Source organism: Heterodontus francisci, chromosome 41 (assembly GCF_036365525.1).
Source record: "Heterodontus francisci isolate sHetFra1 chromosome 41, sHetFra1.hap1, whole genome shotgun sequence".
Lineage (NCBI taxonomy): Eukaryota > Metazoa > Chordata > Chondrichthyes > Heterodontiformes > Heterodontidae > Heterodontus > Heterodontus francisci.
The window spans coordinates 35,492,336-35,506,247 of NC_090411.1; the positions used below are offsets into that span (position 1 = coordinate 35,492,336).

The following is a 13,912-nucleotide window of genomic DNA, read 5'->3' on the forward strand; positions in this document are numbered from 1 at the left end:
CCCTGTTTCTGACTGTAAGGGACCTACATTTGTCTTCACTAATCTTTTTCTCTTCACATACCTGTAGAAACTTTTACAGTCAGTTTTTATGTTTCCCGCAAGCTTGCCCTCGTACTCTATTTTCCCCTTCTTAATCAATCCCTTGGTCCTCCTTTGCTGAATTCTAAACTGCTCCCAATCCTCAGATCTGTTATTTTTTCTGGCAAATTTATATGCCTCTTCCTTGGATCTAATGCTGTCTATAATTTCCCTTGTAAGCCAGGGTTTGGCTACCTTTCCCGTTTTACTTTTGTGCCAGACAGGGATAAACAATTGTTGCAGTTCATCCATGCGCTTTTTGAATGTTTGCCATTGCCTATCCACCGTCATCCCTTTAAGTAACGTTTCCCAATCTGTCATGGTCAACTTGTGCCTCAAACCTTCGTAGTTTCCTTTATTAAGATTCAAGACCCTAGTCTCACAATCAACTACGTCACTCTCCATCTTGATGAAGAATTCTATCATATGATGGTCGCTCGTTCCCAAGGGGTCTCGCACCACTAGATTGTCAATTATTCCTCTCTCCTTACACAATACCCAGTCTAGGATGGCCCGTTTTCTAGTTGGTTCCTCAACGTATTGGTCCAGAAAACCATCTCCAAGAATTCCTCATCTATAGTATTGTGACTAATTTGATTTGCCCAACCTATATGCAGATTAAATTCACCCATAATTACAGATGTTCCTTTATTGCCTGCATCTCTAATTTCCTGTTTAATGCCATTCCCAACATCACCACGACAGTTTGGGGGATCTTGCTGTGCACAAATTGGCTGCTGCATTTCCTGCATTATAACAGTGACTGCACTTCAAAAAGTACTTCATTGGCTGTAAATCGCTTTGGGACAGCCTGAGGTTTTGAAAGGTGCTATAGAAATGCAAGTTCTTTCTTTTCTCTTCTTTAATACATAACAACTGGTTTATGAGGAAAGTCTGAAACTAATTGAACAACAGTAGCACAGCTGCCACATGCAGCCTTTACCCAGGGTTAATCTGCTGGTGATAATCTATTTCTCCCAGCTCATGGCCTCACTGAACAGCTGTCAGAAAGTATAGAGTTTAATAAAACCATTGAATCCTCCAGGACCTCTCTGTCACCTGATTAACATGCTGCGTCCTGAGACACAGAACCACATAGAATCTACAAGACAGTAATAGGTCATTCAGCCCATCCACTCCATGTTGGTGTTTACCCTCCACACAAACAGTTTGCTGTTCCCATGTGCCCGCTCTGTCCTCTTATCCATTTATCCTCTTTCCCTCAACTGCCTCTCTAACCTGTTCTGAAATGTGGTTCCGTCACTAACACCTCTAGTGCATTCCACAGCCTCACAATACTCTGTGAAATAGATTTCTCATGCCCTCTATCCTACATCTCTTCTATTTAATATTCTATCTATGTCTCCTCATTCTAGATCCTTAATCAGTGGAAACAGCTTGTTTCTATCTACCCTGTCTCACCTCTTCGGAATTGTAAAAATGTCTATCAAGTCAGCCACAAGATGCTCCCTTCCAATCACAACAGCCCCAATTATTCAAGCCTTTTTTCATTTTGCATTTCCTCATTCCAGGCAGCATCCTAGTCAGTATACTCGGTTCCCTCTCCATTGCCTCGTTATCCTTCCTATAGTGTGGAGCCTAAATCTGCCACAAAACTCCAACTGTGGTCTTACTAAGGTTTTAAACACACAAATATAGTAAAGAACACACAAAAATACAGACAAACACACATCCAAATACAGGCAAACACACACAAATACAAAGACACATAAATACAAAGAAACACACACATACAAACAAAGGCACACACAAATACAGGTAAACACATACACAAAAATACTGACAAACACACAAATACAGACAAGCACACACAAATACAGATAAACATACACAAATACAGGCACTGCCTCACCATCCTTCCTATAGTGTGGAGCCTAACACACAAATATAGTAAGGAACACACAAAAATACAGACAAACACACACAAATACAGATAAACATACACACAAATACAAACAAACACATACACAAATACAGGTAAAAACACAAATACAGAAAAAGACAGACACAAATACAAACACACACATAAATACAAACAAAGACACACACAAATGCAAACAAAGGCACACATAAATACAGTCAAACACACTCAATACAGACATGCGCACACACACAAATACAAAGACACACACAAGTACAGACAAAGAAAGACAAATACATACAAACACACACACAAATATAAATACAGACAAATACACATACAAATACATACAAACACACACACAAATATAAATACAGACAAATACACATACAAATACAGACAAACACACACACACACAAATATAAATGCAGACAAATACACATACAAATACATACAAACACACACACAAATATAAATACAGACAAATACACATACAAATACATACAAACACACACACAAATATAAATACAGACAAATACACATACAAATACATACAAACACACACACACAAATATAAATACAGACAAATACACATACAAATACATACAAACACACACACAAATATAAATACAGACAAATACACATACAAATACATACAAACACACACACAAATATAAATACAGACAAATACACATACAAATACATACAAACACACACACAAATATAAATACAGACAAATACACATACAAATACATACAAACACACACACAAATATAAATACAGACAAATACACATACAAATACATACAAACACACACACAAATATAAATACAGACAAATACACATACAAATACATACAAACACACACACAAATATAAATACAGACAAATACACATACAAATACATACAAACACACACACAAATATAAATACAGACAAATACACATACAAATACATACAAACACACACACAAATATAAATACAGACAAATACACATACAAATACATACAAACACACACACAAATATAAATACAGACAAATACACATACAAATACATACAAACACACACACAAATATAAATACAGACAAATACACATACAAATACATACAAACACACACACAAATATAAATACAGACAAATACACATACAAATACATACAAACACACACACAAACAGAAACATAAACAGATAGACATACTGTTTGAGTAGTTCGGTCTATGTGCTTCACAGCACAGGATCAAAATACTTAGATTTAAATAAAAGAAACTTACATGACATTCATCATTGAGGCTGATGGAGAGACACAGGTAGAGGATCTGAATCACATAGAAACATAGAAAATAGGAGCAGGAGTAGGCCATTCGGCCCTTTGAGCCTGCTCAGTCATTCATTATAATCATGGCTGATTATCCAACTCAATAACCTGTTCCCGCTTTCACCCCATACCCTTTGATCCCTTTAGACCCAAGAGCTATATCTAACTCCTTCTTGAAAATATTCAATGTTTTGGCCTCAACTGCTTTCTGTGGTAGCGAATTCCACAGGCTCACCACTGTCTGTGTGAAGAAATTTCTCTTCATCTCAGTCTTGAAAGGTTTACCCCGTATCCTTAGACTATGACTCCTGGTTCTGGACTCCCCCACCATCGGGAACATCCTTCCTGCATCTACCCTGTCAAGTCCTGTTAGAATTTTATAGGTTTCTATGAGATCCCCCCTCACTCTTCTGAACTCCAGCGAATATAATCCACACATGGGGACTGGGTTTGGAATGTTGCCTTTTCTGTCTCTATAAAGAAACATCAAGATAACAAAAAGTGAAATGTTGGACTTGGTTCTGTTGCAGGTTCAGAACAGGTGTCAGGCACCCCCTGACAGTGGGAAACATTTGACTGGAGACTATGAACAGCTTTCTGTATTCTCAGCTGGTTATTACCAGGGCGCCCACTTGTTACTATGTTTAAAGGGACAGGCACTGAGATGTTTAAACTGAACTAGGTTGTAAAATGACCTTGGCCAGACCAATTCTGAGCTCCTTAAAATCCCAGTCCACTTCTGGAATTGTCTGTTTCAGGCAATTCTAACTTCTGCATAGCTCAGGGTTCCAGACTGTGCTGTACCTGGGTGAATTATCATCCTGTAACAGCACACACCTTTAACATAGGAATAGGAGAAGGCCATTCAGCCCATCGAGCCTGCTCTACCATTCAATGATCTGCCATGACTGATCTGTACGGTAACTCCATTTTCCCACCTTTGCTCCATATTCCCTGATACCCTTACCCAACAAAAAGCTATCGACTTCAGTCTTGAAATCTCCAATTGTCCCCCAGAATCTACAGCTTTTTGGGGGGGAGAGAGTTCCAGATTCCCACTCCCCTTTGTGTGAAGAAGTGCTTCCAGACATCACCCCTGAACGGCCTGGCTCTGATTTTAAAGTTATGTCCCCTGGTTCTTGATTCGTTTACCAGAGGAAATGGTTTCTCGCTATCTACCCTATCAAATTCTTTTAGCTTTTTAAAGACCTTGATCAGATCATCCCTTAATCTTCTAAACTCAAGGATTACAAACCAAGTCTCTACAATCTGTCCTCAAAATTCAACCACGATAATTGACAAATAAATACCAGTTTGTCCATCACCACTGCGCTTGTTCTGTTCTAGAACGAGCCCCTCACCTAACTCAGTCCACAACAGGCCCTGCAGGAGGGCTTGTAACACCACAAGAAATAGGATCAGGTGTAGCCCACACGGTCCCTCGGATCTGCTCCGGCATTCAATAAAATCATGGCTGATCATCTACTCAGCTCCACTTTCCCGCCTGATCTCCATATCCCGTAATTCCCTTAGTCTATCGACCTCTGTCTTGAATATACTCAATGACTGAGCAACCACAGCTCTCTGGGTTAGAGAACTCCAAAGATTTACCAACCTCTGAGTGAAGAAATTTCTTTTCATCTCAGTCCTAAATAGCTGACCACTTATTCTGAGAGTGTGACCCCGAGTTCTAGACTCTCCAGCCATGGGGAAACAGCCTGTCAGCATCTACCCTGTAAGAATTGAATATGTTTCAATGAAATCATGCCTCTTTCTTCTAAACTCCAGAGTATAGACCCACTCCGCACAATCTCTCCTCATAGGACAACCCTCTCATCCCAGGAATCAATCTAATGATTCTTTGTTGTACCCCCTCTAAGACTGTTTAGATACAGAGACCAAAACTGTACCCAGTACTCCAGTTGCGGTCTTACCAAGACCCTGTACAAATGCAACAAGACTTCCTTACTCTTATACTCCAACCCGCTTGCAATAAATGCCAACATACTATTTGTCTTTCCAATTGCTTGCTGTACTTGCATGTTAACTTTCTGTGATTTGTGTACAAGAATACCCAAATCTATCGTCCCATATGGAAAGGGTCTGGCCTATTTTCCCAAGACATTCTTGGATGCACTGTCCTTTGACACAGCCGAGTCGCAGAAAGGACACTATATACAGCCCAGGTCTCAATGCCTTGCTCACACAGGCTTGGATTGGCCAGGTCTTTCTCAGGAAGCAGCTTGCTTTCAGTCCAGCCAATGGGTTACATGGAGAGTGTCCCAATTGGAGGGATCCAAAGACAGGAAGCAGTTTGCTATTGGACAGTGTGAGATTTCTTAGGTTAATACAAAGAAACAAAACATATACATGTGTATAGACACACTTGAGATTATGGATAGCAAGATTCTAATACCCCAGATAATCAATAGCCAACACCAATCAAAAGAGAGTTGCAGATTATTCTGTTCATTGATTGGTTGAGGTTGTGCTTAACTTCCAATATTGTAATGCCATATGGTTAGTATTCTATAACTATTCTATGATTCTAGTGGGGGCTGAGGTTGCAGAACACTAATTGTACTTTGGCAGGTCAGGTGCTAAAATGGCTGCTAGCCGTGGCACTCTCTGCTCTAACTCATATCTCTCTTTGGTTTCAGATATTGGACATGCTATAGCTCGGCGCAGTGCTGATAGCGACAGTAATGAGTGGAACAGAAACGGCGGCAACAGTGATGACAGTGATGAGTATGGCAAGAGATATGGCAATGGGTACAATGGGTATGGTAATGGACATGGTAATGGATATGGCAATGGTTACGACAATGGTTACGGCAATGGATATGGCAATGGTTACGACAATGGACATGACAATGGATATGGCAATGGTTACGACAATGGACATGACAATGGATATGGCAATGGTTACGACAATGGACATGACAATGGATATGGCAATGGTTACGACAATGGTTACGACAATGGACATGACAATGGATATGGAAATGGTTACGACAATGGACATGACAATGGATATGGCAATGGTTACGACAATGGTTACAACAATGGACATGATAATGGATACGACAATGGTTACGGCAATGGGCACCATGACGACAACAGTGACAGTGGTGATAGGAACGGATATGATGACGATAGTGATGATAGCGACAGCAAAGGTGAGTGCACGCAATTATCTTTCTGGAAATTTCTTAGGAATCAGTTAGCAGTACCGAGATATGACTCCACATTGGGCATGTACCAGGTAAACGTAATGCTCAGTATGGTACAGAGTTTTAAAAGACTAATAATCTCCTAGCTTACAGGAGATGGCAGGGTGATGTATACTGACTTATACACGGAAATCACAAATACTCTGTTGGTTACTTTAAATAACCTTCAATTTCAAAATGATGTACTGCTCCATTTCAGAATACAACGGGAATGGTGATTGGAATGGAAATGGGAACGGAAATGGAAACGGCAATGGGAACGGACACGGGAACGGCAATGGGAATGGAGACTGGAATGGACACGGGAACGGCAATGGGAATGGAGACTGGAATGGACACGGGAACGGCAATGGGAATGGAGACTGGAATGAACACGGGAACGGCAATGGGAATGGAGACTGGAATGGACACGGGAACGGCAATGGGAATGGACACGGGAACGGCAATGGGAATGGAGAGTGGAATGGACACGGGAACGGCAATGGGAATGGACACGGGAATGGTGATGGGAATGGAGACTGGAATGGACACGAAAACGGCAATGGGAATGGAAAAGGGAATGGTGATGGGAATGGAGACTGGAATGGACACGAAAATGGCAATGGGAATGGACTCAACAATGGACATGCCAATGGATACTGGAATGGACATGAGAACGGAGTTTGGAATGGCAACGGGAATGGCAATGGGAAAGGCAATGGGAATGGAGGTATGTGTTTTAGTTTCCTTTTCTGTAATTTTCACTAGCCAGGTCAGTACAACACTGATTGAAATGTAAAAGCACTAATCTTGAGATAGCCAGAAGTCTGTAAGAGGCCAATTCACCAAGCACATGCAGGAGTTTTGTCGTTACAAGTAGGACTGTCTCCTGGGCAATAATCCTGTGTAAATGGTTGAGAGATGGAGGTCAGTGACAATGGAGGAGGACCACAGGAGAGAGGGCAGATCCCTGCAGGCTCCAAGTTACTGGAAGGTGAGTCAGAGGATCGGCCATTAACTGGAACACAGATTGAAAGCTTTACAGAAAGTGCAAGAGGAGAAGGTCCTGCTTGCTGCTAATTCCCAGCAAAGTCAGAAAAGTTTTTTTTTTATTTCCAAAATATACTTTATTCATAAAAATCTGTGAAAAATACATTACCAAACAGTTTCAAACAAGCACCAAGTTAAACAATACAAACAGTGCAAAGGAGGTCAGTTTCCTTCAATACAATCATGAGTTGTCTCACAACCTTTCCATTTCATTTGTCATGCCATATACATTTTTACATTTTACAGCAAATGAAAATTTCCCAATACAGTTCGAGGGGTTTCCCATGAATCCAGCCCCTCAGTTCAGCTTGGTGGGGGGGGGACCTGACACAGTGGTCTTTCCCCATTGAGCCTTTGCTGTGACTGCCCCAAGCTTTACTGCGTCCCTCAGCACGTAGTCCTGGACCTTGGAATGTGCCAGTCTGCAACATTCGGTCGTGGACAACTCTTTGCGCTGGAAGACCAGCAAGTTTCGGGCAGACCAAAGGGCGTCTTTCACCGAATTGATAGTCCTCCAGCAGCAGTTGATGGTTGTCTCGGTGTGCGTCCCTGGGAACAGCCCATAGAGCACAGACTCCTGTGTTACAGAGCTGCTTGGGATGAACCTCGACAAGAACCACTGCATCTCTTTCCACACCTGCTTTGCAAAGACACATTCCAGAAGGAGGTGGGCGACCGTCTCTTCCCCACCACAGCCACCTCGAGGGCATTGTGCGGAGGGGGTGAGACTTCGGGTGTGCAGGAAGGATCTGACGGGGAGGGCTCTTCTCACCACCAGCCAAGCTACATCTTGGTGCTTGTTTGAAAGTTCTGGTGATGAGGCATTCCACCAAATGACTTTGGCAAACTCAGAAAAGTGGTCATTGTGGTTTTGACGTGGGGAAATCTGCAGGAAATGGAGGGGGAGAAGTTTGGCACTGTTTGAATCAGATCCACATCAGATTGAGTCGTAGTCAGATGACTCCTCTGTCACCCCTGCAAAGAGGCATCGGAACACCTCTCATCACTGAAACTTTCTCTTCTGTGTAACAGTCTACCTTTGATACCATTGTCTAATCTCCTTCCTCCCCACCTTCAAATAACATGACATTCCTTCAATCCAATTCCTATGGTAGAACACGGCACATCAGCCCCTACAATGTGCACGCCAATACTCCTCACTTGCATGAATATCTCAGCATCCTTTCCCGTAAGACGCAAAACTCCAGGAATAACAAAGCCCAATTTTAATATAAACGGCAAAAGAACCGGAGGAGAGATAAGGAGAAGTTATTTTACAGTGAGTTGTTGTGATCTGGAATGCGCTGCCTGAAAGGGCAGTGGAAGCAGATTCAATAGTAACTTTCAAAAGGGAATCGGATAAATACTTGAAAAGGAAAAAAATATACAAAGCTATGGGAAAGAGCAGGGAAGAGGAATTAATTGGATCACTCTCAGAGAGCTAGCACAAGTAAGATGGACCAAATGGCCTCCTTCTGTGCTGTGAGATTCTGTGACATTACCAGTGCACATTTTATTTTGATATAATGAAGTCAAAATTAACATAAGCCAACCTACACTCCCTTCACACTCTCCCGTCACACTCTCCCCTCACACACTCCCCTCACTCTCTGCCCCTACACATTCACCTCACTCTCTACCCTCACTCTCTGCCCTCACTCTCTCCCCTCACTCTCTCCCCTCACACACTCCCCTCACTCTCTCCCCTCACTCTCTGCCCTCACTCTCTGCCCTCACTCTCTCCCCTCACTCTCTCCCCTCACACACTCCCCTCACTCTCTCCCCTCACTCTCTCCCCTCACACACTCCCCTCACTCTCTCCCCTCACTCTCTGTCCCCTCACTCTCTGTCCCCTCACTCTCTGTCCCCTCACTCTTTCTCCTCACACTCTGGTGTCCTGGGGGTGAGCTGCACTTCTCTCCTTCATCCATCCTAGTGCTTTTCTGAGGTGCAACTCACAGGCCAGGATTACAAGAGGTGATTGGTTGCTCCTGCTCTACAAAAGCCTCATGCTAATTTAAGGTGGTGGTGCCCCTTTAAGGGCATGTCTCTGTCAGGGATTTCACTTGCAAGAAATTAGAGTAAATGAGGGGAAGGCTGGCAGAGAGGAGTGCATGTGCCAAACGGCATAGGAGAGCTGAAGGAAGGGGCATATTGTGAGGGGTGCGCGGAGAGCGGAGGGGGTGTATGAGGCTGTGGAAGTGGAGGAAGGGGTTTTAGGGATGTGTATCTAACTGGTACTGTGAGGGGAGCTGGGGAGTTGTAGTAAACACTTTGAGTGAGGGCCCTTTAAGCAGGAGGGAGTATGTTTATTCTGCAAGGGGTAATTGAAGATGTGCTGCTGCCCAGGGAGAGCGAGGAATGTTCGATGCATTACTGTAGAAACCCTGCTCAGGATGTTGGACTTCTTGCAACAACATAACATAGTAAAATGTCCCAAGGTGCTTCTCAGGAGCGATTATCAAACCTAAATTTGACCCACAGCCACGTAAGGAGATATTGGGACAGGTAAGCAAAAGCTTGGTCAAAGAGGTAGGTTTGAAAGAATGTCTTAAATGGAGGAGAGTGAGGTCGAGAGGCAGAGAGGTTTAGGGAGGGAATTCCAGAGTTTGGGGCCCAGGCAGCTGAAGGCACGGCCCCAGTGTTGGAGCGATGGAAATCAGGGATGCACGAGGCCAGAATTGGAGAAGCACAGAGATCAGGGAGGGTTGTAGGCTTGGAGGACGTTACAGAGATAGGGAGAGTGCGAGGACAGGGAGGGATTTGGAAACTGCTTTATAGTCCTAGCTGAGATGGTGGTGGCAGTCAGTGTCTGTGCCATCGCTCTCTAGCTGGCATGAGTGACTGGCTTGCAGACGTGAACATCCTGGAGTCAAAGCATTCAGAGTTCAATCTCCTCCAGAAGGATTTGGAAGTCAGATTCTGTAAAATTCTGAGATATCCAGTGCTGGGTGCAGTGCTCTGTCGCATTGCCTGCTGCTGGGTGCAGTGCTCTGTCGCATTGCCTGCTGCTGGGTGCAGTGCTCTGTCACATTGCCTGCTGCTGGGTGCAGTGCTCTGTCGCAATGCCTGCTGCTGGGAGCAGTGCTCTGTCGCATTGCCTACTGCTGGGTGCAGTGCTCTGTCGCATTGCCTGCTGCTGGGTGCAGTGCTCTGTCGCATTGCCTGCTGCTGGGTGCAGTGCTCTGTCACATTGCCTGCTGCTGGGTGCAGTGCTCTGTCGCAATGCCTGCTGCTGGGAGCAGTGCTCTGTCGCATTGCCTGCTGCTGGGTGCAGTGCTCTGTCGCATTGCCTGCTGCTGGGTGCAGTGCTCTGTCGCAATGCCTGCTGCTGGGAGCAGTGCTCTGTCACATTGCCTGCTGCTGGGTGCAGTGCTCTGTCGCATTGCCTGCTGCTGGGAGCAGCGCTCTGTCGCATTGCCTGCTGCTGGGTGCAGTGCTCTGTCGCATTGCCTGCTGCTGGGTGCAGTGCTCTGTCACATTGCCTGCTGCTGGGTGCAGTGCTCTGTCACATTGCCTGCTGCTGGGTGCAGTGCTCTGTCGCAATGCCTGCTGCTGGGTGCAGTGCTCTGTCGCATTGCCTGCTGCTGGGAGCAGTGCTCTGTCGCAATGCCTGCTGCTGGGTGCAGGTGCTGTTGTGTAGATTCTTGAAGTGTGTGTCATAAAGAGTGAGGAAATGGTCAGCCAATGTCTCTCACAGTCAGGTGAGGAAGCTGAGCACTGCTCCTTTACTTGCTTATCCCCAGTCTGCTGCTGGACTGACTTTTTAAACCCAGCACTCCAGCTTCCACACACTCCAAGAAGCTTAAACCCATTTTACACTGGAATAACACCAATCATCACTCCAATAGGTATGCAAATCGACCAACCCAGAAACCTAACCTAAATTTTGTTCTATGTGTTCTGCAGGTGCTGGAGATGCTGATTCCAGTGACTCCAGCGATTCCAGTGACTCCAGTGATTCCAGTGACTCCAGCGATTCCAGTGACTCAAGTGATTCCAGTGACTCCAGTAACTCCAGTGATTCCAGTGACTCCAGCGACTCTAGCGACTCCAGCGACTCCAGTGATTCCAGCGATTCCAGTGACTCCAGCGACTCTAGTGACTCCAGCGATTCCAGTGACTCTAGTGATTCCAGTGACAGTAGTGGCTCCAGTGATTCCAGTGACAGCAGTGGTTCCAGTGATTCCAGTGATAGCAGTGATTCCAGTGACAGCAGTGGTTCCAGTGATTCCAGTGATAGCAGTGATTCCAGTGACAGCAGTGGTTCCAGTGATTCCAGTGATAGCAGTGATTCCAGTGACTCGGATGATTCCAGTGACTCCAGCGACTCAGATGACTCCAGTGACTCCAGTGACTCAGATGACTCCAGTGATTCCAGTGACTCCAGTGACTCAGATGACTCCAGTGATTCCAGTGACTCAGATGACTCCAGTGATTCCAGTGACTCCAGCGACTCAGATGATTCCAGTGACTCAGATGACTCCAGTGATTCCAGTGACTCAGATGACTCCAGTGATTCCAGTGACTCCAGCGACTCAGATGATTCCAGTGACTCAGATGACTCCAGTGATTCCAGTGACTCAGATGACTCCAGTGACTCAAATGATTCCAGTGACTCCGGTGATTCTAGTGACTCCGATGACTCTGATGACTCCAGTGACTCTGATGATTCCAGTGATTCCAGTGACTCTGATGATTCCAGTGACTCCGATGACTCTAGTGACTCCAATGATTCCAGTGACTCCAATGATTCCAGTGACTCCAACGATTCCAGTGATTCCAGTGACTCAAATGATTCCAGTGACTCTGATGATTCAAGTGACTCTGATGACTCCAGCGATTCCAGCGACTCTGATGATTCCAGTGACTCCAGTGAAAGCAGTAATTCTGGTTAAGTACATGCTTTCCCTTTATTGCATTGATTTTTAATCACTTAAATTTAGAGTGTAAACTGACATCGCGATAGTTCAAAAGATCATTTCTTATGAGATAGTTACCACAAATATACATGACGGAGCGTAATTGAGATTGGGCTTTTCACTTGGAGACAGTTCCTGAAGGCGCTGACACTCACTGGGGGACAGTTCCTGAAGGTGCTGACTCTCAGTGGGATACAGTTCCTGAAGGTGCTGACTCTCACTGGGATACAGTTCCTGAAGGTGCTTTCTCTCACTGGGATACAATTCCTGAAGGTGCTGACTCTCACTGGGGGACAATTCCTGAAGGTGCTGACTCTCACTGGGGTACAGTTCCTGAAGGTGCTGACTCTCACTGGGGTACAATTCCTGAAGGTGCTGATTCTCATTGGGATGCAGTTCCTGAAGGTGCTGACTCTCACTGGGGTACAGTTCCTGAAGTTGCTGACTCTCACTTGGATACAGTTCCTGAAGGTGCTTTCTCTCACTGGGATACAATTCCTGAAGGTGCTGACTCTCACTGGGGGACAATTCCTGAAGGTGCTGACTCTCACTGGGATACAGTTCCTGAAGGTGCTGATTCTCATTGGGATGCAGTTCCTGAAGGTGCTGACTCTCACTGGGGTACAGTTCCTGAAGGTACTGACTCTCACTGGCATACAGTTCCTGAAGGTGCTGACTCTCACTGGGATACAGTTCCTGAAGGTGCTAACTCTCACTGGGGGACAGCTCCTGAAGGTGCAGGCTCTCACTTGGATACAGTTCCTGAAGGTGCTTTCTCTCACTGGGATACAATTCCTGAAGGTGCTGATTCTCATTGGGATGCAGTTCCTGAAGGTGCTGACTCTCACTGGGGGACAGTTCCTGAAGGTACTGACTCTCACTGGCATACAGTTCCTGAAGGTGCTGACTCTCACTGGGATACAGTTCCTGAAGGTGCTAACTCTCCCTGGGGGACAGCTCCTGAAGGTGCAGGCTCTCACTGGGATACATAGAACATAGAACAGTACAGGCCCTTCGGCCCACGATGTTGTGCCAAACCTTTAACCTACTTTAAGATCAAACTACCTACATACCCTTCATTCTACTATCATCCATGTACCTGTCCAAGAGTCGCTTAAATGTCCCTAATGTATCTGCTTCTACTACCACCGCTGGCAGTGCATTCCACGCACCCACCACTCTCTGTCTAAAGAACCTACCTCTGACCTCTCCCCGAAACCTTCCTCCAATCACCTTAAAATTATACCCCTTAGTGATAGCCCTTTCCACCCTGGGAAAAAGTCTCTGACTATCCACTCTATCTATGCCTCTCATCATCATGTACCCCTCTAACAAGTTACCTCTCATCCTTCTTCGCTCCCTCAATCTTTCTTCGTAAGACATGCCCTCCAGTCCAGGCAGCATCCTGGTAAATCTCCTCTGCACCCTCTCTAAAGCTTCCACATCCTTCCTAT

The 13,912-nt window shown here is 45.0% G+C and overlaps 2 protein-coding genes across 2 annotated transcripts; one reads left to right on the forward strand and one right to left on the reverse strand.

The window, feature by feature from the left end:
• Positions 1 to 581: 581 nt before the first annotated feature.
• On the reverse strand, positions 582 to 3,055 carry LOC137353593 (ATP synthase subunit a-like). The gene is given in 3 exon segments (XM_068019953.1): positions 582 to 685; positions 1,770 to 1,946; positions 2,119 to 3,055. Coding segments are annotated over 3 exon segments (1,218 nt in total).
• Positions 3,056 to 3,230: 175 nt separating this feature from the next.
• Positions 3,231 to 8,579, forward strand: LOC137353594 (uncharacterized). The gene is made up of 5 exons (XM_068019954.1): positions 3,231 to 3,266; positions 3,805 to 3,916; positions 5,935 to 6,453; positions 6,707 to 7,216; positions 8,569 to 8,579. Exons 1-5 carry the CDS (start codon positions 3,231 to 3,233, stop codon positions 8,577 to 8,579), a joined length of 1,188 nt encoding a protein of 395 aa, XP_067876055.1.
• Positions 8,580 to 13,912: the final 5,333 nt, after the last annotated feature.